The 25,739-nt window shown below is 38.2% G+C and overlaps 1 protein-coding gene across 2 annotated transcripts in view; it reads left to right on the top strand.

The window, feature by feature from the left end:
* CAP2 (cyclase associated actin cytoskeleton regulatory protein 2) overlaps positions 1-25,739 on the top strand; it is a 70,375-nt gene that overhangs the window by 13,910 nt on the left and 30,726 nt on the right. For both annotated transcript variants that reach the window (XM_014878340.2, XM_014878331.2), the window contains 2 exons: positions 2,453-2,553; positions 21,036-21,113. In XM_014878340.2, the coding sequence (XP_014733826.2) occupies positions 2,453-2,553; positions 21,036-21,113 (179 nt within the window). The remainder of the gene's footprint in view (positions 1-2,452; positions 2,554-21,035; positions 21,114-25,739) is intronic.

Genomic DNA, 25,739 nt, shown 5'->3' on the forward strand with positions numbered 1-25,739 from the left:
ACAGAAAGCTTCAGTAAAAAAGTGCTTGCAGAAAACCTAGGCAGCTAGTAAACTGTAGCAAAGTCAGGGAGAAGTACAACATGCATACAAACTGACAAATAAATCAATCACCGCTAGGAATTGTGCAATTCTCAAAGAATTCAGTCTGTAATAAGTCCATTTAGGTGAATTGTGTATTTATCCAGAGCACCGTACTGCAGAACCAGGGCTGCTTTCAGAACAGGAGGTAACTCACCATGCCAGGTACTTCCATGAAAACTGCTTATATTCTTGACCTAACCCAAGGGCTCAGTCAGGTGAAAAGATTCACCCCTCAGGGAAGCAGAGCCTGAATGCCCCAACAGATCCCTAGAAGAAACAACTGAGAAGCCTTGTTGAAGTGTGATTATAAAACACACCCACTGGGAGACTGCAGTAAGAAGCTGAGATGAGCAGCACCATGGGGTGCTTGCCAGGCTGCACGACGGCTCCAGGCAGAGCTGTCTCACAGAGGGCCTCAGGAATTAGCTTCTGCTGGTGCGGTTGGGAAAGTCTTCAGTTTGTGTGAGTTGTACACCCACAGTGCCCCAAACACCACTCTGTGTGCCTGTGTCACTGTGCCTCTGCAGAGGTTCACATACTCGCCACACCCACTGCAAAGGAAACAGTCTTACAGGTCTCTTCTTTTTCTCATTCAAAACTGACACTCAAGCCAGAGTGTGACCTTTTTTAAATCTCCAGTTGAAAGGGAGGTATATTTCTTTCTTCTCATGATCTCCATCCCATAAAAGACCATTCCATAATTACAGTTATTAAAAAAAAAACAAAAAACAAAAAACAACCTTGGCTTTTCAATTAATACATTTTCAGAAACAGGATGAGAGATCTGTACCTTTACCGTTTTCCTAAATGGCATTACAACAGCAGGATTGCAAATAAATTACTCTGTTGCTGTGCACAGCCCACAGCAAATTCTAGTAAATGCTCCTGGGAGTGAGCTGCATTGAAAAGTAAAAAATAGCATAGTTGCTTTCTAGTTCCGCATAGGACAATTTGGTGAACTGTTATGTAAAACTCTGCTCTAAAGGAAAATGCTACAATGATTATTTTGGAAACATACATGGATTTTGACAAAGAACATAAATAGGTTGCGTCTCCACAGCTAAAACCTTTTGTACATTAGGTCATTCGAGGGGTTTACACACAAACACTTAGTATGGAAGAAAGCCCAGAAATTCCTCAGAATTATAGGTGAATGGCATAAAGAGAACAAAAGGAGCCTTGAAATCCCACCTAGCTGAATAACTACATTTTCTTTTCCACACAGGCCACTGCAAACTCCAGTTGCCAGAGCCTGTCTTTTTTTCTGTCATGGAGCCAGATGACTCTTGTGGAATAAAGAGGGCTTTCATGATTATGAATTTGGACACAATTGTTATATAGTGCCAAAAGGTTAAAGCAGATTCTCTGGGGAAAGCCTGGTACCTCTTCAGAGCAATCCTCGGGCTTCATTAACAAGAGAGAGAGGCAGGGAAGAATTTTAACCTTGTTTTCTCAGATCTGACATATGTCATAGATTCATGTGTGTGTCATTCATGCTGGATCTGGCAAAGGTTCTGAGACATGGACAAGACATGAGGGAATAAAGGAGGGTTGGAAAACATCCAAGGGAAGATTATTTTTGCTATCTTAACAGGTACCACATAATGCCATGTAGAAGCCATGTGCTTAAGAAACTGAGGCCCATCTGCATTTTCTGATTGTCCACTTTAGCAGGAAACTGCTCTGTGTACTATATGGAAAATAGCAGTTTTATTCCTCTTTTGTAATGTATAGCATAAATATAGTCAATGGGATATGTTATCTGGAAGACTTGTTTGAGCTTTATTCAGTGACAGTTTCGCAAGGTGAGACAACAAAATGAGGAGATTACAAAGCCATATCTCACTGCATAAATCTACTGTCAACCCATTCCAAAGATGCTCTTACTGGAAATGGAATTGGTTGCTATTAAAAGCCACCAAACAACACAGAGATCTTCAGGAACGGGTGAGTAGTATAAAAATAGTTGTTAAGTACAGTGCAGGTTCTTTTTAGGGGATAATATTTGGTTAAAGTACAATAGGGGAATTTTGTTAAGAGAGTTAGACTTCTCAGGTCACTCCTTTGAAGGGCTGAGCAATGTTTGTTTTAGGACGTGGTATTTTAAGACAAAAGAGGCTTCCCATTACGTTATACACAGGAAATTCTCTTCAAGTTCTTATTCAAGTTCTACCAAGCACAGGACTTTTTTTCCTCTTCTTTCTATCTAGGACAAAAATAATTTTGCATCCTTTTTCACTGATTTCATAAATCAGAAATGAAGTTACAGGAAATCCTCAGTTTCTGTGATACATCTCCTCCATCTGCTACACATGTCCTATGCATTATATACTTTATGGACCCATTATAATTGAATGTTCCTCTTCTACAGGCATAGCACCATATGTTGAAGCCTTTGATAGGCTGCTGAATGGAAGTGTTGCTGAGTTTCTCAGGTACAGCAAGATTCTTGAAGGTGATGTGAAGACACATGTAAGTATTTATTCAGATTTTCCCATGATGATACAAGTGTACAAGTCTTGGAATCTGTGTGATCAGCCTTCATTTCTGAGTAGAGGAGTATCTTAATAGCAGAACAAACTCTAATTATTAATTCTTGTTGTAGTGATAGCCTGCCATAACACACTGAGTGCAGTTGGTTCAGGAAGGGCACAAGGTTGTATGAATTCATAAGAAGAGATTTCTTGCCTTCTATAGCACCAAAGTTGAACACCATAGAATGCAAAATATATTTTCTCAGTCACAAGCAATTTGAATAATTTTGTTGGCTGCTGAGCTCTTTGCAGGACAAGAACACAATTAAGAACACGTGCCAACAAATTAGTAGCAAACAACAGGTGGGCGCAAGCAATGATAACTTCTGTGGTTGTTTTCTAAGCATGTGTATCATCATTGCAATTAATATAGAGATTTTGCTCTGGTTGTTTGTTTTCTTTACTCACGTCTCTTTCATTTGTAACGATGTAGCAAACTAAAAAATGATTCAGCCATTTAAATTACCTTCTGTTAAAAACATAAGTTATAGCAAGGAGGTACTATGGTATCGTTTTCATGATGATGATGATACTTTCTAACCTCATGATCTTAACCTTGGGATCAGAACTTGTGTCATTTTAATTTTTTAAGCTGCTCTTCCCTAAAATGGGTGGTGATAGAATTGACAAGGGATGGACTCATCTTACCAACAGCTTACCAATATAGATTTGGAAAAAAAAAAAAAAAAAACCAACAAAAAAAGCATCCCACACAGAAAAGAGCTGAGGTCAGTGCAAGCTGGATCTGAAGGAGTGGGAAGCTTTTGACTTTTCTAATAGTGTGCCATCAGGCCTTTGTGTGTACAGTTCCCAGTTGATTGATGCTGCTGCTCTACATAACAAACACTGTAGTCAGAAAAACATGCAGTCCTACAAGCTACTGGGATTCATGTTGCAAGGCCAACGTAAATATTCATCAGGACAACCAAAGCAACCAGTCTACTTACAGAGAAAGATGACTGGATTATTCTGTGATCTGCGTTTTTTTCTGTGGTGTTACATGTTCTGGTTTGTAGGACAAAGTTTCTGACCTAGTTAGCCTAGAAAACGTGAGGGAGTAAGGATATCAGGCAATTCTAGACGATCCTTGTTTTTCTAAGGCAGTGTTGCATTCCTTTTTATTTCAAACGCTATGATAATTATACTGTAAGCTACAATGTATGTACTTTGTTCTTCAGAGAAACTAGGGAAAAATAAATAAATGGGGGTTGCAGGGTTGGAAGAAGAATTATGAACATAACTGAACAGAGAATTGCTCCCGGAAAGGATTGATCTAGCTTGGTTTTTGCATTCATTAGACATCATTATTTTGCAGTTGATTTCTGAACAGTTTAGATCTGAGTTATACAAAAATAGCCTTACTGCCAATACTAAGCAAGGAAAGAGATTGCATTTAACATTCTAAATTGCTAAACTCTTTTTAATATACACTATCTGTAAATGTTTAAAAAATTAAATCAGTACATGTATTAATTTATGCATTTGTCACTATTTCATACTCATAATTGAGTCCATAGAAAAGATTATTAATAATTTGTCAGCCAAGTCTGTGGACAGTCCCTAGCATATTGTTGATGATAGTGTAATGCAAGCTGTGATATGGAGTATTTGTTAGTGCTTTAAGCTTAGACACCGCATTAGCTTTCTTTACATAAAGAAACTGGTGACTGTGATTGCAGCCTACTAAATATTCTGAAATCTTAGATTCTGGATTTACAACGTGCAGCAGACTGTGGTTGCCTTATGCTCATTCTTATCACTGAAGCAACATCTGTGCTTTACCTTAACAAGTGGAACAAGGAGTATTTTTCTTCTGGGTGTCTTATAGACCATGTGTCCTCAGCATTATACTTGCAGCTGCTGTCTCTTTCACATAATGAGCTGAAGGGAAGGTTGGATTTTATTTCAAAAAACACCTGTTGCCTTGAAAAACCTCACATACCTGACAGACCAGAATGGTAATATGAGAGAAAGAGAGACTTCGTATTATACTAAAGAAATGAGGGATTTAACATGATGTGTTTTGTGCTGATGGCTGAAATGATTGTGTGGTTTGTCTGCCTGGAGAAAGGAAGAATTCAGACACAACTGATATCTGTTGGGGAGCCTCATTCCTATTTTGTCAGCATGCTGTACTCTGTTGAAAGAACAAAACAAAAAAAAAAACCATAAAAAAGAACTAATAGCTAGCTTCTGGCTCTGTTAAACACACAGTGACACAGTGGGTTTTAAAAAGATTAGTTTATCAGAGATCTGCTTAGGCTCAATCTTGAGAGCAACGTATTTCTCATTCAAATGACAGTACATATAGTGGTGAATCTCTGAGGTCAACTGCACTGAAGAAATGAGCTGCTTTTTAAAAGCCAGCAAGAATGGTTAGGCTTTTAGATACTCTATTTGAAACAAATTACCCTAAACAGCTAAGATAAGATCTTTTCCCTGTTCTGTCACTGTGGAATAAAGATCTGGTGATTATATGGATATTTCTATGAAATGCAAAGTCCCCTAAAGGCACAGATTTTATGAAACCACTTTCTGCTGTCCATGTCATAACTGTAGAACATGTGAAGTCAGTGAAAGAGTGAATGTGGCCAGAACTGCTACCAACCAGCTGTCTTTGGCCTGACATACCAGTGTCTTGGAGGCTGTCACCAGCCATTACAGGTTGTAACAGCCCTGAAGCTGACTCACCGTATGTGCCAACACCAAAAACTGTCCTTCTGTCACAGTGAGGGAAATTCAAAATCAGTATAAAACAGATTGTGACTCTACAGCATAGGCCATGAATCCAGCACTGCAGAAAATGTTAAGGATGATAAAGAGCTGCTTGTGGAAGACATAGTCTGCCTTTAGATTGTGTCCCAGTGAGGAAGCTGGGTTCCAGCAGATTTGATGGGCTCTTTGCCTTGGCAAAGCAAAGAAAGACTTTAGAAGGCCAAGAAGCAGGTTTTTGTAATAGGTTTATGATGAGCTTCTTCACATTATTTTTATGTGCTATCTCAAGTGGTGGAATACTTTGGCTTGAGTTTGAGTAATGTACCAGATGAGACATCAGGATAGGAAGACAGTGTACTGGTTCTACAAGAGAAGGACAGATAACCTCACATTTCCATATTTTAGTATTTTATGTGGTACAGAGCAGAACATAATTACAGCCTTCTGTCAAACACGTAAGCTAATAGTTGCCTTTTTAAAAAAATGTTTATTTGTAAAAATCTTTTAACCTCCCAACCCCACCAGTTGAAAGAACAGATTGTCTGTATGATTCATTTATGTTCCCTTTTCTCTCATCCAAGCTATTTATCTTGGAATGGAAAACTATGAAAATATGGATGCCCTTTCCCTCCTCTCTTCCATCAACTTCCAGCTGCTGAAATGCAGAGCTCAAGACAAAAGCTCAAACAACTTGGAGCATTCAGAAATGGAGTGGTTGTTGGTTCAGTTGCTCCTTATTGGAAGAGAGTTTGGATGGAATCTATTACATGTATGACTGCATGAACAAGGTAGCACAGAGAAGTAATTCACAGCACATTATCCAATCTGCAGTACAATCACAGGAGTTCTCTGTGTGCATGCACTGGTTTCTTATCATGGTGAGCAGAGAAAGCAATGTGCACCCCACAAATGTTGTATGCACATACCCAGAGAATTTCTTTTCCTTATCTATTACATGAAAGCAGTGACATTCTTCTCTTCTTCGCAGTAAAGTCCGTGTAAATATAGACAGAGAGCTGAAAGGAGGAGATATGTTTTATGAGATATATATGCACTTTCCAAAGTGCCACTCTGGTTTGGACTATCAGTGAAATTAAAAAATCCTACCTTCCTCTTTTTTTTCGAAAGAGCAGTTATGACACATGAAATAGCTGCATATTTTCTTTTCGTGTAAGAGATGCTGAAGAACGAGTCAATGACGTTCATACCCTGAACTTTGAACAGGATATGCTGCTGTCTGTGCTACACCAAAAAAAACCTACTTTTGCACTTTATCTTAGCTAATCTAAATGCAGACTATCAAACCCATTATTTGACTGATTCCTCATTAACAAGGCAATTTGCTTACAGGGCAACAGAATGCACAAGTGTACTCTCGTGTTCATCTTTTGTGCTGAGAGGCTGTACGGTTTTAGGCATTGTGTTGAAAGTTGAATTAGAGCTCAGAGAAGAGGATGATGTCAACATGCCCAAAGAGAAGCTTGCTGTCAGGATGCCTTTTCATTTCTGTGAGAGGTATTTTCTGCTATGTGGAATAAACACCAAACCAAGGTGCTACTTCAGGACTGGGGAAAATGGAATACATAAAAAAAGAATAAAAAGATAGATATTTTTGACAGCATACCAAGTGCACTCAACTGAGAGAAAGTGTCTTAGAGTGTAGAAAATGGTAGTCTTGTCCACCAAAAGGGAAAATAAATCATCAACTTTGGAAATCTATCAGTGTCAAAGTTGATTTTGTAATCCTAATTCAGCTGTGTTTCTCACCCTATATGTGTACTACAAGATGCTTCATAACATGAGCAATAAAGAATGTTCACTTTAATAGGAGAAGAAAGATGGAAATGCAATACATACAATCTCGCCAAGAGGCTAATTTAGAGGTTAGTTTAGAAAAAACTTGACATTTCTAGGAGTTTTACAACTTTTGATTGCTCTGTTCCAAAGGACAACTTCCCAGATGGCCTTGTGATTGAATCTGGCTTTCAAAACAAGCAGGATTTATTGAGTCAGGTGCAGTGGTGTGCAGACATTTTGGACTGTAAGACACCTGGCTGGGAATAAAGATGGCTCCTGAGCATGATGGACCTGTCCATTCCAAGTCTAGAACACCACCCCCTTAAAGAGTGGGAGTTTTTCCAACAATTTTGATGAGACCTGGGTCAGGCTGTTAGTTTCTTGATACTGACATTGCAGTAAATACCACCTGTTTTTCTTGTTATTTGAAAAGGCAAGGAAGAGATAAAAGTTAAAGAAGTATTGAAAAATAAATGTCATGGTAGCCAGTATGGGGCATTTAGTTGTGTATTGCTGGCATGAGAAACATGCACCTGTAAATTTACGGGGGATAGTGGTGGGAATATATAATGAGAACATTCCATATGTTCTCTTTTATTTCCATAAGAAATCAGAAACACAAACACTCAAGGCTGTCAAGGGTTATTCATAACCTGTTTTCATGGAGTTTCTTTGCATATGGAGTATGCATAAATTCCTGACTTAATCCATAAGCAGTTGATTTCAAAGCAGTGCAGTTGGTCAGGCATCATTAAAGACCATATTAGACCAAGGTCTAAAACTATTGCCCCCTAAAAAGGATTTTATATGTATATGGTTACTCAGTATAATGAAATTTTCTGATCTCCCAAAGATGTTAGAAAAAGGTATCACAATTATTTGAGTGGGAAACCTTATATGCAGTGTGAAAACAAAGGAAAATTCATCATGTTTGCCCAAGAAAGTGTTAGATAAGTTGCTTTTATGAAAAAAATCTGATCGTGAAGGGTTCTTTAACTGACCAGATGAATTCAGAATAATATACAGTGTTCAGACTAGATACAAGGTCCAGGTTTTACCAATCAATTTACTTAATGCATGGAGCAATTAATCAAGGCATACATTATATTTTTGGCCATTTGATGTCAAAGTCAGAACTGATCATATGCTTTAGCTCATGCTAATTTTGCTATCCTCTGTAAAATTTTTCCGTTGAAGCCCTTTAAGAGAATATTTAAGTCAGCTGGCAGGAAACCAGTTTTTCTTGGTGGTTTTCCAGGAGAAGCAGTGTACAGACTAGAGGCATAAGAGTTCCACAAGTTGAAAACCACTGCGTCAGCTTAACCAGAAATCATAAGGTGATAAAATTACATGGCTAAAAGAGCGAGCTAAATCACAGATGGCTTTAGAGTGTGAACCACCTGCACTCACAGCCACAAATACAGTGTGAGAGTGTCTCCATGAGCTTGTTGCAAAGCCATTGCCTAGGACACTTGCTGGTGTAAAGTCAGGAGAAAACTTATTGGGGAGGGTTGGATATATGGAGTTGGCACAGAGACAGGGTCCATGAAGAAGCCTTGGTAAGGTAATCAGACTTTTACTTTTCTGTCTGTTTCACAGCAGTCCAGGTTCTAGAGAGCATAGGTGACAGTCATCTCAGGCAATCAGCGTCACAACGGTGAGGTGTGTGGTTCTCACAGCAGTAATTCCTAGTGAACCACTGCCAAGTTACACTTTCTTGAACCATCAGAAAAACAAAGACAGCACCCTTGCTATTGTCATCAGCAGGAACCTCTTGTTATTGAAAATTCTTTTTACTGGTGCTCATAGTTCTTATTTCTCTGTTGAAAGTTATGAGTTGGAGTAGTAATGTAATTTAAACCCACTTGTTTCAATCTGAGAAATACATCCATGAATGCTTCTTTTTCCCCATTTTTTTCTGTTTTGGGACACATGCTTGAATGATGTAATTTGTTGCTGCAGGCTATGAGTACGTCTTTTATTAATTTTCAGTCTTTCTGAAGAGCACGTGTACACTCTTTTCACTCATCTGCCTCCCCATCCCTGACCTGCTTTTATTTTGCTAGTTGGTTGCAACTGTTTTGAGTGTATAGAAATGCTGGGCTTGGAAACTGAGAAGGCTGTTCATTGTCGTCAGCAAAAAAGCAAACAATGAGCTCAGAATCTGGCTCTTCAGTCAGTTTCTAGTAAAAAGGAGTTCAGTGAATAATGACAATTAAGCCACAAGGGAAACCAGTGTGCGGTTTGAATGTTGTTTTAAATAAGCTGGGAGTGCTGTCAGGAGTAATGAGGGTATAATGTGGCCACAAATATGCATTACCTCTTTTTATCCAGTATGAATTGCATGATCAATATGGTCACATTTCTGAATGTTGAAGAGTCCATTAGGATAGATTAAACCATTTCACTGTCACTGCTAACTTCTTTTAGTCTACTGACACCCATAAAATGAACTATGTATTTCCACAATTAATCTGCACTGCAAAACAGCTTAAGTATTGGTGCAGAGTTTTGTAAGTTTAATTATGTGTTTTATCCCAGAGATACAGTAAAAAGATTCATTTAGCATCTTTATGTAGAACTTTGAGGCTGAATTATTTCTTTCTTGTTGCTTTAATACATGTTCTGTTTTAAAAGCCACCTTAGTTCAGGTCTGCTTTTCAATCACATCCTTGCCTTTCAGAGAGGCCGAGGTTCCCTCTCCAGTACACGTAGGCTTTTGTTACTTAGCACCTCTGAAAAGGAAATATGGTTCAGGTGGGAAGAATTACTAAATATTATTATAGATGTCTGAGCTTGAAGTTTTGAACTGACTTCCATGTTAGCAAATTTTGGTTGAATGCCTGGGATTCTTTCAAGGTGATAGAAATGGAAGTGAATTTACAAGGAGACAAGTTCTGGCACTTTTAGCCTTTGACTTGCTTTCAGGGAGCTCAGTGGGACTACTTGCAGAGTGAGGTAGTAATTTCACCAGTTGTCTTAAAGTGCATGAGAGGCAGAACATACTTGTTAGTCTTTTCCATATAAGAAATTATTTGTCCAAGCCTTCTCTCTAAAGATAGTACAATTTCTTAGAAATTAGTGGTTTTCCCCACTTAGGCTTTATCAGGCTACTTGTCAGACAAAGTCAAGAAATCAGTTCTTCAGAAGGGTGCTCAGTGAACACTGCTAGAAGAACATTTACGAAGTAATACATCAAGAAGTGCTGAAACATTTTTAATTTACAGAGAGAAGCATCTGAACTTCCTGGAACTTGTATTTGTTAAATCAGGGACACATCTATGACATCCTAAGGTCTGTGAAATTGTAAAGTCTTTTCTGAAATTTCCTTAGTATGGATTTGGACCTTTACTGAGAAGGGTTTCTGACAGAATAGCTGGGGATAGAGAGTGGGGCTGCTTACCAACAGCCTCAGGGTCAAAGCAGCCCATCAGAGAAATAATCAAAGTGCTTGCAACCAGCGCAGCAAAAGTGTGTTTGTGCAGATCATAGTGAGACCTGCAGGCCTCGAGATCTCTGTGGTTCTCTGATGTGCTGGCTTACAAGATGTGTTCCATGGAGGAAATGTAGGTTTGCTTTTCCTCAGGGAAATGAAGTCTTTCCACAAATAGTTCCTCAGTGCTGGCAACCAGGTCCTCCAAAGAACTCAGAGCTCAGATGTTCATGGGAAAGAAAAAAGGTCCCTGAATTTAAAAAAAACTATTGATCTTGGTAATAACAAAGTTTAAACTTCAGTACATTGTATGTAGTTCCTGCTTATTTAAAGAAGTAATGCACTTTTTCCAAGATGCATAATGTAGCTCCAGGTAACAGGAGAAACGAGAGGCTTCAAAGGGCTGTGAAACTTTAATGTACCCCACTTTCTGTTCTTCAGTGAAACCCTGAACTGAGCTGGTTTCCCTTTGCCATCGCTCTCGGAGAAACCTGCTGGTTTTTGTAGGCTAGTCAGGATGAAGAGCTGTAAGAGCTCTCTCAGGAAGACTGTGGCCAACTTCCTCCCTGTGCTTTCTGTCTACTCTCCCTAATACAGATAGCAAAAAAAAATTACCATTTTGTAACAGCATAATCTTTGATATGTGATACAAAGAATATTCGTGTAATGTTTTTACTAAAATATATTCCCCCTGGAAAAGCCTTTTACCTCAGGAGTCCTGGGTTATTTAACAAATCTGAGGCAGATTAAATCCCACTTATCACTGACTGCTGTTGCCATACCCTAATGCTCATAAAATACACTATTGACAGTCTTTGGTTATTAGAAGCTCCAGCCAACAATGATGGCCTAGTATAGATTTTAGTGATGTTTGCTCTGCACTGGAGAGAAGCCATTTGTTCTTATGGTGGTTTTATGCTTGTTTTTTAAATGTTTGGCTCTTTTTTATCTGTTGTTTGTTTCTATGGTGATCACTAATGACATATTACAGAGGCAGAAAATGACACAAATCCTGCACAGCTGACAAACAATTTTGTGGCTGTGTCTGATCTATAGAGAAGCACCAGGGATCAGGTGCTCACATCTAGATAAAATGCTGCAATGTGACAATAGCACCTTCTACTGATGTGGAGGCCTTTAAATGTAGATCCATGGCTGTGTGCTGTGCAGTGAGATAGGAAGTCTTGGAAATCTCCATCAGGTGACTTGGCCTTTTGCAGAAGTCTGTGATGGAAATGGCAAGCTTGAATTCTTGAACATTTTCAAAACTGCTCAGAAAAGAAAGGTGTTGTAAAACCACCAACACTTCAGTCTGTAAATAGACCACATCTTGAGTAATGAGTGGACTTTTTATTTTTGCACACAATTCTCAGTATTTTTCTATGCTGAATCTTCTGGAATTCCTAACTATCAGTACATTACATCTATTTTTGGAACTTCTGTGTAAAAGTTGAAATGAACAGAGGTCAAGAGAGTTGTAGATTTTTGGCTGTTGCCAAAGAGATTAATGAAGAATTTGCACATCTGGAATATAAAAAAGAAGCCTGAGCTTTAAGAGAGTGTCATCTAGTCAATAGCTTTGGTCTGGCCTTGTTTTTCCCCCCTTATGGGTGGCGAAGGTTATTTAAGACGTTTTTTGGAGAATATGATTTCCTATTGCTTCACTTGGCAGTAATAAGTAGCTGCAATGGCCCTAAAGCAAAATATTTATATCTGTTTGAAGCAGTGACAGATGAGCAAAATAATTGACTGTTTCTACTACTAATATTAATAATTAATTAATTGACAAAGATGACATTTAAATAATATTCATTATGTTTTAAACTTAACAGTTCCTTCAAATCAATCAGAAAAACACATGTCATTCAAAACTGAGATAGTTTAGAGGAAATTCTGGAACACTGTGACAAACTTTATTGGTACAAACCTTGCAGAACATGTATATTCTTTACCCAAGGCAGTAATATTGAAATTAATGTAAAAACAACTGCTGAGGCTTTAAGTATCCCCTTACTCCAGTTCATCTGTATAGTTCATGTTTCAAATGGAGAAATAAAATGTCAGCAGAAATTTACCACAAACGATTCTATCCATCTTACATCATTAATTAGCACTGAGAGATCTTAAAGAACAGTATGGTTTGAATTCCACCAGAGGTAAGACCTCTGAGTGGTTTAAGTCACAGTGAAGCTTACTAAAAGGTAAAGTTAATGAACTGAGATACAGATGCTACTCTGAAATAAGTAATACTGACCTGCACAGTGCACAGTTATATGACACAGTGTTTCATACACTGGCAGATAAAAACATCTAGAGAGACCAGCACCAATACAATTGATAGCACTGATTGGTACTGTACAGGCAGTGGCAGTGCTGAGAAATTTTAACAAAAAATCCCTAATATAGACATAGCCATGAAGGCTGAAAAACACCAAAAAAACTCAGTATAAGGGACAGCTGATTGGTGGTAGTTAATGTATCTGTGTGAAAATAGAAAAGAAAATAGCTAAGGTCGTGTATGGTTCTGTTGAAACCTATGGCAAATCTCCCACTGACTTCAATTTCGACTTGAATTTCAACCCTGTTTTCTGTATGGACCAGTGAGAGAAAGGTGACAGGTTTTTTTATAAGTGCTCTGTTTTGAGAACTTCCAGTGACTCTTTAAGGCCATGTCCAGTTTTTAAATACTCTATCAGCCAATTAGCTATTCAAAATAAATACTGTCTCTTTAGCTAGCCTGGACAGTTTCTATTGCAGCCCCATCTTAATTTAAACTCTGTTCTTTTTCCATTTCTTTCCCCTCTCTTCAAGCCAGCAGCCACTTCACCACTTTACTTTGAAGAGGCTTTTGAAAGCAAAATGTAAAAGACAGTGTCTCTTCCTCTGGTAGTGCTGTCCCTTTTAGAGAAAGGCTGGGGTCAGTGAAGCTCTATCTGTAGTTTTCATTTGCCGAAAGGAAAACTACAGTCAATCATTGTGTCTTTTGCTAGATACAAAGGACCCATAATAATTTCTGCAGAAACTACGTTTTGGACTCACTTAGGAACACTAAATCCAATTTTTCCCTTGTGCCCTCTTTACTATCTAGAACTGTATTTTGATTTTCTAATTATCTCTGTTAATATTAGCATGTATATATATATGCAGATGTGTAATATTCTCCAACAACAGAAGTCCAGTGGATTCTGATATTTACTCTGTGCTTTTAAATGCTATGACTTTGAGGAAATATGATATTAAATGCAATAACATTTGACAAATTCAATATTATAAGTTCAGTAGGGTAGTTTTCTTGACTAAATTTTATTAGGAAATCTTATGTTTGTTTTTCTTACTTCTGTTTAGTTTTATTAGTTTTTTTCAACTAGTGAATTTACATGTAACTTGAGATCTGAGTTCATGTGCTTCTTTATTCTTGTAGTTTGCTTGGCACATAAATAATATTTATCTTTATTGGTACTTGGATACCAGAGTGATGGTCAACTTAGATTGAACAGAACATTTAAAATGAGAAGGAGGCAGATCCTAAATCCACATGTGCTCTGGAGAACTGAACCTCACCAAAGCAAACTGGAAATTTAAGCTTCAGGTCCAGTGAATCTACATCTACTCAGTTTGAAACAGTGCAAGTTTTAGAGGAATTTGTACTCAACGCTCCTTCAAATGGGTCAGCAGCATTGTCTTCATTAGACATCTCTCACAGAGCCTCTGGCAATTTTTTAAGCAGTGGCTTCTCACAAACATCAGAAGTTGGCATTATGTTATGACAGAGAAGGCTAAACAAGTTGCTATTTAAAAGATTATTTCTAAATACATATGATTCCTCTATTAACTTCTGCAGGCTTAACTGAGAAGGGGCCCATCCGTGCTGTTACTGCAGTGGTGACAGAGAGGTCACTCCCTGTAGTCAGCCACAGGTTTCCACAGCATGGAACTGGACTGTCATGGCATACATGTCAATCAGCTCTTCCAGCCATATCAGTCACCTGAGTCAGCTGTCAAACACACTTGAGGTGAAGGATTAAGATGCATTATTCCACACTTTACCAGTGGGGAAATTGGGGTGGTGCATGGAATGCCACATGGTCCTGGAATTCAGGTCCAAAGTCACAGCCGTCTCCTCCAGCCTCTACAAATTGCTAAAAGCAGAGTAGGAAATGCTTTGAGGAATTTGCTTCCTTCAAAATATTCACCTCATCTGAAGAATCTATGTGATGATTGATTTGTCTGTGTGTAATCCCAAGAATGCCAAAAGAATTGCCCAAAGTTTTTAGATGTCAATTATCTGTTGCTCCAAAACACGTCCATTTTTGTCTTCAGATAAATGTGTGCAAATTGGCGGTGTACGCTACTCTGATAAATTTACTCATTTTTCCTATTTTACTTTTGACACTCAGGCTTCATTACTATAATTGAATATAGCTGAAAGAGTTTCAGGTGATTTGTTCTGTAGCAGCCTTTTGTCTGAGCCACACAAGTTGTTGAGAAAAATTCCCTCTGGTGTGTTTCCACTCATTAGTCTTTGCTGGTTTTGTGGGGGTCTCATGAAAGAGTCACCTCCCTCCAAAATTGTAGTGCTGCCTGCTTAGTTACACAGCCAGGCTGCTAAGCACAAGATGGTAGCAATGAAGTGTCACGTTTGAAAGACTACAAGAAAAAAGTGGAATGGTGATAGACTGAACTAATGCCTTCTTAATGAAAATAAGCTCTTCTGTTGCTTTGAAGGGATGCAGGGAAAGAAGTGCTCAAAAGCAGTAAAACTCTGAAAGCTGTTTTTAATGCTGTTCCAGAAAGAAGGAAGTCACTGTGGCAGAATTCTTATAAAATTCTTCTTTAAAATGTAAATACTGTATTAACATGGTCCTTTGATTAAGATTTACATTCAAAGGTGAGAGATCTGGCTGCTCTGATCCATACACAGTTAAAAGCTTTTGGGACTGGATAAATTTTGGGCATGTAGCACAAGCCTTGCAATCAATATATAGTCCACTGACAACTGAATGTTTCAAACATCTTGTAATAAATTTTAGATTAAAAAAAATGCAAGAAGCCACCATTTAAATGTAGCACAGGTAACTCAAAAAATGTTACCTATGGCTTGTATGCACTCAATAGCACAAGATTTCTTAAGGACAGTTCCCAGACATTTTGAGAATGTGGCCTTGGCCAGATTATACAAAAGAGAAGGAGGAGTGATACAGTTCTGGAGGAGAAATTAAAATCCTGATTCCACATCTGACAATAGTGTTCACACACATATGAAGCATAGTCAAGGAATGTCAGTCTTTTAGCAACATCAGTGTGTATCATCCAATGGTCTGTCTCCAGCTCTGACCAAATTTCAGTGCTTCATCAAAAAGAAATGAGCAATGAGACAAGAAACCAGCTGTTATTTTGTACTCAGAGTGGAGAAAAAAAATCCTCTTCAGCCTCCATAGTGACCACTGAGATCCCAAGAGTGTGTATTTGATGCAGTGTGGACAAAGTGCCAGACAGACACGTTTTCAAACCTCATTGATGTTACAGCTCAGTATATGTTCAAGAACTCAATAAATAATCTTAACTTTCTATATCTAAGGATATATCTTTTCTCATGTTTATGATCTGTTTGATCAGCATTTAAACTTCTGTCTTAAAATAATGCTGCCTCTTTGGAGGAATTTGAAAGATCCCTTCTGAACTTCACTTTTTGCATTGTTGGAAATCTTATAAATTTGAGACCACATTTAGTCATGGCCCAGTTTTCAGACCTGTGATTATGTGCTGACACTACCATTTGCTTCATTCTCTATTATTTGCATTTTCTGAGAAAGAATTATCATATTCCTCAGCCACTCTCTTCCTAAGAAAAATAAGTAAAACTCAGATTTTATCTTTGTGTGACAGATATTCATTGCTTTAAAAATCCAAGTAGGTTGTCTCAGCATCAACTCTGATTTAAGCTCATCTTTTTTTAACACAGGTGATTGTGTTAATTCTGTGCACAGAATTCCAGAGGAGGTTCTCTCCAATGGTACTAACACTTCTGTAGATCTACTAAAAAATCTTTGCCACATCCACTGTAGAACTGCATACGTTCTTTCCACAATGCCACCTTCCTGATTTTTATACTTCTATTTTCCAGACTTCAGCATTTCCAGTTAATCAGTTCCATACTGACACCCAGAACTATGCATTGTTTTAAAGGGGCAGAAGGGAGGATTGCTAAATTTTATCCAATTTATATTATTTGTGCCAACAAAATTGTCTTACTCTTCTTAAGTGATGAGTCCTCCTTGATTGTATTAAAACCTCCTAACCTTGGGTTGCCCAAGAATTTTATGACCGCACACCTAATTCTTGCTCTTATGACACTAAGAAACATAGATTGCTCCTAAAACTAATCCCTGAGAAACAAAACAAGCAACTTTCCTCCTCTCAAGTAACACCATCTGTAATGTACCTTATTATTGCCTCTGCTTATCCAGTTTCATATCCAACTGAAGAATTTTAATGCTAATTTGTGTCATTTCCACTCAAAGTATGAGTTTCCTGTGAGGACCCACAATAAGCATTTTATACGATACCCAGATATACTAGATCTGACACATTATCCTTGTCTAAGAACAAAGTAATGATTTTGACCACAGATAATCCCATTGTAATTTCTTCTGTTTTCCACTTTCATGTGTTTTAATCACTTGTTTTAAATCTGGTTTAAATGCTCATGGTGCCAAAGTCAAGCTAACAGTCATGATATCACTTGGCATAACTTCCCTCTCTCTTCTTAGGCATATTTGCCCAATCCATCATTGCATATTTCTGTCATCTAGTACTATCTCCAAATAATATATTTAAAATCTTTTCTACTTGTGCTTCCATCTGCCAGTGTCTTCAGTAGTCTGGAGAAAATATAATATGGATCCAATGATTCTGTCATTGAGCTGTGTGTATTTGACTTCCCCTTCAAATTATGTAATTCTCATTGATTTGCCATCATTCTCCTTAGCTACCCTTTCAATATCTTCATGTACATCAACTTCCTTGATATTGGGGAAGAGCATGTTATTCAGCAACAGATAATCTGTGCATCAAGAATAATGCAGACATGCCCAACTTGCCCTTCAGAGCAGTGTCAGGGCCTCACTTCATTGCTTTAGTTCTTTATTGTTCCAGTAGCTAAAAAGTTACATCTTTGTTATACTTTCCCATGCAAGGTACAGTTCAAAAAAGCCGTTATCCATCATTCCTTCACTTGTATGTATTACAATGCCTGAAAAGAAGTTCTGCTTGTGTCTTGGTTTAATTTAATTTCCCCAAGAAAATTTCTTGGTTTAGTTTGAATTTCCCTGCCAACGCACCAAATAATGTCATAGTTTTGATTTGCCAATTTAAATATACTCATTTTCGGTTGTGAGACAGAACCAGGAGCAGAAGCAAGGCAGGCCTAAAACTTAAAAGGGTATAAAAAGAAATTTATTGACTACACAAAGAAGGAAAAAAAAACAAATTCAGAATAAGATTTCTAGACCACTCCTTCCTCCCCTCTCCCAACCTTCATAACAACAAAACAAACATACAAAAAACTACTTCAGTCAGTTCCTAACTTAAATAGTCCTTTTTTCAGTTCACTTCAGAGAGAGGTTTCCTCTTGTCAGGCTATAGGGATCTCTCCACAAGGAGGAAGAAAACAGTCCTCTCGTGGTTTCATTTTCACGATTTGCATCTGCCCGGGAAAAAAATTTGCAGAGTCGTGAAGCTGCTCCCATCTTCACAGCTTTCCCAAAGCTGTGCTTATGGGCCATGTTAAACTCAAGGGGTATTACTTTTAAGAATGAATTGTTCCAAAGCAAAAGTTCTCTCTATTCATGCTTCATCCTCAGAAAACCCAGATTCCCTTCTTTTCTCGGGGCAAAGATTCTCAACACAGGTACTTTTTGGTCAAATGATCTATCAAATGGAACACTTCAAACCCCCATGTCTTTTTTTCTCCATGGTTTATAGGAATTTTCAGTGTGGTATCAGTCCATCCCTACAACTTCACAAAAGGATTTTCCAGCCAGCTTTCACAGCATCTTCTCATTCTCCTTCCATCTAAAGAAACTTAGCTCTTGTTTCACTGACTTCGGAGTATCTCCTTTTTCTCCTCTCATATTCAAAGGAAAGCTGGAGGTTTTGAAAATCTTATCTGAGCACTAAAGAGTTAAAGTTTCACACAGAAGCTGCAAGAGTTGGGCCAGGCCCAGGCTATGCTGGGTGGGGAGGGCTGAGATGTCCATCAGCTTTTTGGGGATTTAACTGCAGCCCCGCACTGCCCATGGCCACCCTGCTCCCCAGACAGGCCCGGCTGCCTCCCCCCCGGGCTGTTCAGGAGCCGGGCCCCAGAGCCGCGGGCCCGCAGGGAAGGAAGCCGGGCTGAGGTTTTATCAAGGAGCCTCTCCTCCCCCCGGTCCCCTGGTTTGCAAACGGGGCCCTCCCGAGCCTCCCCCCAGCATGGGAGGGAGCCCAGGAGATCGGTGCTACCTGACCAGCCACCAGAAATAAAAGACAACTTTTTCCCGGGGTACTCCTTTAAAATGTGTATTCACGGAGCGAACCAGCCCTCTCCAATTGGTTTTCCAGGCTGTCAATAACCAAACCAGTCCTCAATTGGTCCCAATCAACCCACAGAGGAAGCCTCCATAGAGAGAAAACTCTGAGTTTCTTCTTCCCAGGTGAAGCCAGCACAGCTTGGCAATTCAGGTCTCCTCTCAGTCTGTGAGGGTTTTGTACCTATTCTTAGTATATTGCTTTCATTATTTGCTCATTTAGAGACTCTAACCCTTTCCTACTCTCCTGCCCAGTGCACACAGATTATTTCCATTCTCAATGTAAATCCATCCTTTCCTGCACTCAAATCATTAAGTTCCTCAGACCAATCATCTTCTTTCATGGATTTTTCTATTTTCTAAAAGTTTCCCTTATACCAAACCTTAGTTACAGATTTATTTTTGTCCATCTTGCAATCTAAGAAGCACTGAATCCATTCATAATCACATCCTCCTCAGGAGCATCACTTTTTTCTCATCTGCTTTACAAGGTTCTCCTCACACTCACAAAATCCCCCCAAGCTTAAAATAACCCACACGTTGTTGTTTTATGAATTTCTGTACCAAATAACCAGGTAGCTGAAATGTCTAAGAATATCTAAACCTTGCTATTATTGATGGTATTTATGTCTCTGGCTGGAAAACTTAAGTTTCCCTTATTATTTATTTCTTTATCTATTTATAGAGATGATTATACCCTTCCAAATCTCAGCCTGTCAGACCATATTATCCCTCTCTCCCCAAATGCTGTCCAAGCTGGGTCTCTTTTACCATCTTCCTTGCAGTGACTTTCATCCTAACAAATTATGTTTTATTCATGCCATCACATTTTAAGATGAATAAACAAAATTTAGCTGTTTTACTTTGCTACAACATCAAATTTTTTTACTTTTATGTATTTTAAGTTGCATGCACATGGCTCTGTATATATAATTTCCTTGTTTTCTTTTTAGATTGAAAAAACCCCAAGGAAAAACAGCATATGCTTCCCCACCCTTTCACAAAGTGATTATAAATGTACCTATTCATATTAGGTTAACTTAACAGCACTTGGGTTGGTTTGGTTTTTATTTAGCAATATATACTAGCCATGAATCATTCTTTTCTATACCAGTAATGCTTTCTCCTAGTCACTACTCATCCACCTGGATAAGGTAGAGGTGATACTGGAATACTGATTCAAATCAATGTATATTGTTTAGAATGTAAAGAAAATGTGTAGCGTTCAAATAAATGAGAAAGACCAGGAATTTCAACATTAGTAAACACCCAGAAGTGTAGAGATTTATCACCCCATCTGGTGACATGTAAGCATACGATGGTGCAGCTTTAACCCAAATTCTAGAGTTCTGTGAGTGGAACACTGCCCAAAAACCTTTGGCCACAATCTCTCATGGCCATTGATCTTAGAGTGTGCCCACAGATCATGGGCAAGGAATTAATTACAGCATAGTCCCTCAGCAGATGTGCCAAGCTCAACTCATTCTGAACATCACCCCAGCTTAAGCTGCAGTTCAACACAAAGCTTTCAGATTGCTGTTTCCAATGGTAATAAGTTCTTGCCATATACTTGGGTATAAGCATCACCATTAAAATGCCTAGATTTCCTCTGAAGTGTTAAATATTTAGTTATAATTCCTAAACGTAGGAATTATAACTAAAAGCCTACTTATCAACTTATTTTATTTGCTGTCTGAAGAAGATAGGGAATTTAACCTCAGGTGTAAAAAAAAAAAAAAAGTGTAGCTAAGCTAGTACTTTAATACATTTCTTCCAGTCAGTGTTGCTGTGATTTAGATGAGAAGCAGCAAGGAAGATTTGAGCTGTCACACTTGACTTTCAGCTGCCAAGAAAAGACATTGGAGGTTACAGGCTAAGGTTTAATTTATATTCCTCCTTTTGTTACAGGCAGAGATGGTACGTGCTGCTTTCCAAGCGCAGAGATCTTTCTTGGTGTTAGCATCTCAATGTCAAGAGCCTCAAGAGGTAAGGAAAGTGACCTGGAGCTTCAAGAGGCAGTGTATAAAAAAATCATGTGTTCCCATATGTTATTGATCCTGCATTTGCTTTGTTTGTTCCTTTATTATACAGTGCACTCAGGGGCTTGCTTTCACTTTTATAAGCATGGTGCTGTAATAATCAGAAAGTCATAGTCCAGGGTTAAGAACCTTTTCTGTGCTAATGTATATAAGATCATTAAAGAAAGCAAAGGAGGTGTCCACTTTACAGTTGTAAGTGGGATCAGTCTTTCTCTGGAAGCTGGAAATACCATGAAGTAGAATGGCTGTTTGCCAGCCCCTCCGGGATGCTACATAGTAGACAATGAAGTCAGAGTATAAGCTAGTGAGAGAAAAAACAATATTGGCCCGTATACTCAGTATTCCCCAAACTGAGGTCCAGGCTAGGCCAGTTCTGGAAGGAAGGCAAAGGATTTTGTCAAGAAAATGAAAAATAAGCTTTTATCAAGTTGATTTATATACTTGTTTTAGTGGCAACTATTTAAATCCTGCCCTCACTAGAAAGCTCAGGGAAGCTGTGGAGTTGTTATGAATCTCATTTCTCGTTTCTAGAAGGCTCAGGGCCAATAGCACTGTATCATTCCTGGGAATAGCAATCAGGTAGCTCTCTTCCAGGGGGACCACCCTTGAACCTTCCTCCTTGGAGTATGCAGAGAATGAAGTCTTCCTTTGCACAGTCTCATCATGGCCTTCCATTCTGCCTTTTTCCACTAGTTCACTCCTCCAAAGTGCATTAAGATCCATTTTTGCAAATCAGAACCCTGCACATGGTATAATTTATTGAAATTTTGCAGTCACTATTGTTATTAGAGACACAAATTAGAAGTTTTTCTAATCAGTTATGTTTTAATGGCGAGGGTACTCAAGGAAAGGGGAAAAAAAGCGCCAATTCAAGGGTAGACTTTAGAGTTCCAAGCAAGAAGGGATCTGTGGTTTTTCCAGCTGTCCCTGATCTCAGGGACTAAAAGTGGGTCATGGCTCACACGGAACAGGTAAAATTCCCATTGGTACAGGCCTCGAGCAGTCATTTATATTGGCTGTGAATACAATTGCTCCCAGTGGCCCACAAAATTCTACATGTTCATAGGTAAAATATTCCCCAGTGAACTGTTGCTGATGGCACATAATGTAATGCAATGTTCTGAAGTGTTGGGATTGTCCCAGCTCTGGTACAAGAATAAGCTGTGGGTCCTGGTTTTGCCTTCTGTGCTAATGTGCTATCAGTAGGATTTTCTCTGCTTTTCCAGTGAGAATGGCAATGGTTTCTCCCTACTCCTACCCTTACAACTTTCTGACCTCAAGTCAGAGGCCAAGTTTGATATTTTTCAACTGTAAATCTTAGAAATTTTCATTTTAAAATGTCAACAAAACATGCTAAAAAACAAACAACAAGAAAAGAGTAGAAGCAAAACCAGATTCTCTGGCAACCCACAACGATGGTTACAGAAGCATTAAGAAAAGCAAAAAATAATAAAAAACCTTGTCATAAACATCACCAGAGCTGGCCATCCATATCCATATTTCTTAGTTGCACATTGTATTTCATAGATTTCTGCAGCTTGTTGAAGGCAAGAAAGTACACTTTTATCATTTAACATCTTTAGCATAGAGGAATTGCCACATGATATTTGTGTACACATCATTCCAAAGTTAAAATACCAAGAATATTACAGACTAAAGTTTCTTTTTATCAGTGAGAGCAAGCCCAGTCCATTTACTTAAGTTTCTTTAAAGACTGTTAGCTACACATTTTATAGGTATCAAAACACACATCTTTTTCTCTTTTTTGCATATATTTTTTGCACAGATACACTCAATTATACTATGGACAGCTGTGAAAATAATTGAAGGCTGCCTATTCTGTACAAATTGAATATTTTTTCCCACTGCAGAGAGTGACAGTTCCAGACATCAAGTTTTTTGTATCTCCATCACAATGAAGAAAAAAATTTCTATTGTAAAGTCACATTGGTTAACCATTTTGAAAATGCTGTTAATCACCAGCTAACCCAGGAGAAGGAAACAAATAGGCGTCCTGCCCCTGCTCCCCCAGAATCTTATTGCTGTGATGTCATCTCAGCTCTGGTTGTATTTATAGCCTAGAGCCATGGAGTCAGTGTGGAATCCAAACAGGAAAGCTGATCATTAGTGTATCAGAATGCACAGAGTAGAGAAAAGCAAATGAAGATGACAGCATATCTATAAATGCAAGAGAAAAGAGGGTAATTCTGTCATTCAGCTGTCTAGACTGTTTGCTTTATAATGTAAAGCTGTGAATGAGCCAGAGAGTTGCGATTATGGCATAGTAGCTTTGTAGACATTCAGAGACAGCGGTGTGGAGACTGAGGGGATTTACTGAGTTCCTGTCCTGTTGGGATGTCATACGTGGTGCCTTTAAAAAAAAAAAGAGGGAGGGAAAAATGCTCTGGAAAAATAAATTAGCTCAGCTCTTGCAGCTTACTAACTAATGAATAAGGAATTCAAACAAAAAGAAAGCTCCTATATCTATAGTAATCCTTGGATGTTTTTCTGCTCAGCAAAGAGCAAAATGTATATCATCAAAAAGTGCTATTTTTTTCTCTCTCTATGAAAATGGTGAAGTCCTAGAATTCATTTTACTCTTTAATTCAGGCTATGAGTCACTAGCAAACATTTTCAAACAGTCAAGATTGCTAGAAGTTGCTTTTGTGGAGTTTTACTTCTTGTTAATAATGTTATTTTTTTGATTTGGAATCTGTTGCAGTGCACAGCCTTTATTATCTGTATATGTGAAAATAGTAGGAGCCAGGAAGGTAATTCCAGCTGGCATACCAATCTAGCATCAACTGCAATAAATTACTTTGCAGAGAGCATGTTCTGTTACTTTTTATGGTCATGTTCTATATTTGTATGTGCAGTGGAAGAGATCACATGACAAAACCACCAGTTGATATTCCTGTTTGTGTATGTCCCAGCTAATGGCTGCTAGATACAGGCTCATTCAGCAAGATGGGATTTTTCAGGCCATCCACTTATTAGAAATTATTATCTGATGCCAAACTTCAAACATTAAAACAAAAAAAGTCTGTTATAAATTGTTTACTACTATAAATAGTATAAGAGAATATATGAGTATATAAGAGAGTACAGAGAAGATAGGAAAATAAATTAGAGTATTGCTGTAATCTGTGAGAAGTTGTTTAAAAAGGTATTTTGAGACCATATGTTTGCATGTTGCTTGGGCTATTCAGAAGACAGGTTTTAGCATAAACCTTTACAAAACATTCCGAAATAGTTTGGTTCTGAATTTTCTATTTCCCACAGTCTAAGCCAAATACAATTCTGACTGAAATGTTTTTTATTTCATTGTATAATAATTTTAAAAGTTATTAGTGTTCCTGAGTAAATTTATCTGTTTAACAACTTTTTTTTTAAATTTGCAGTCATGAATACTAATCACTGCTCAAAGTCACTGCATTAAATTCTCTCTGAATGGTGACTCATATACTGCTTTCTCTTTATGAGTTGTTCTATTTCACTTTAAAAGTTCAGTTTTAAAAGTTGCTTTGAGGACATGAGGAATCCATTGTTCCTATACTGAGAACAAATTAATGAGGTTATTATTTTTGTGAATCAATATAAGCATATGCAGGATGAGCGTGTTCGTGGTAAGAAGTACTACAAACAGATTTAAATGACAGATGCAGTTCAGACTAAAAATGATTACGTAAATTTCTCATTAGAAAAGAATGCTGAGTTCATATGACTGCCAAAGCTCATGGATTTAATTACTAACATTGTGCAGACAAACATTCCAAATAAATACCTAGCTTAAATATCCAGATCCTGCACACAGGTAGGAGGAGACGGGTGGAAAAAAGTGAGAGGTAAAGGAGAGCTTTCCCTTTTTTTCCTAGAAAAGGGACACCTCACCCCACCTCACAGAAAACCAAGAAACTTTATTTGAATTTGGACTTCGAGCCATGAGAACAAATCCTTCAGTTTTTATTTTTATAGCCAAGGAAAAAGAAAAAAAAAAATCTATTGTAGGATTAGAATAGTTGTGGCAAAATCTTTGAATAAAGGACTCATTCTCAGAATTTTTATGTAGAAATCAAAAGATGAAGATTCACAGTTCCCTACTCTCCGTCAGTGTGGATTTGCTCATTTTCTTCTCTTTCCATTTTAAAGTACTTCAATAACAGGACTCCTGGGACTTATTATTCTGCATTCTAGCAGGATTTGTTTTCTAATTACCTTGTCTTGCTTATGTCTTTCCATTTCCCCCTGCTTTTCCTCATGCTTACTGGATCATCCTTACTGTTTTCCAAAAATACGAACAGTGGGATACTCCTCACTGCGTTAATTTATTACTTTCTTATGCAAAACAGTTTGGGCTTAGTTTTGCTGCCATTCTCTCAGCTGGTTAACTGCTGCAAACCCGCTCCTCTGTGTCTAGAAATAGCTTAAGGAAGAATTTGGTTCAGTCCTTTTAAGGTCCTCAGGCCTCAAACTCATAGAAGGTGCCAAGAGTGACATGGATAGAGCCTGAGAGTCCTGAGCTCAGAAGGGAGCCCCTTCCCCCGGTCCTGTTCTCTGAAATCTTGCCAAACTG

The sequence above is a fragment of the Sturnus vulgaris genome, chromosome 1, assembly GCF_052056855.1.
Source record: "Sturnus vulgaris isolate bStuVul1 chromosome 1, bStuVul1.hap1, whole genome shotgun sequence".
Classification (NCBI taxonomy): domain Eukaryota; kingdom Metazoa; phylum Chordata; class Aves; order Passeriformes; family Sturnidae; genus Sturnus; species Sturnus vulgaris.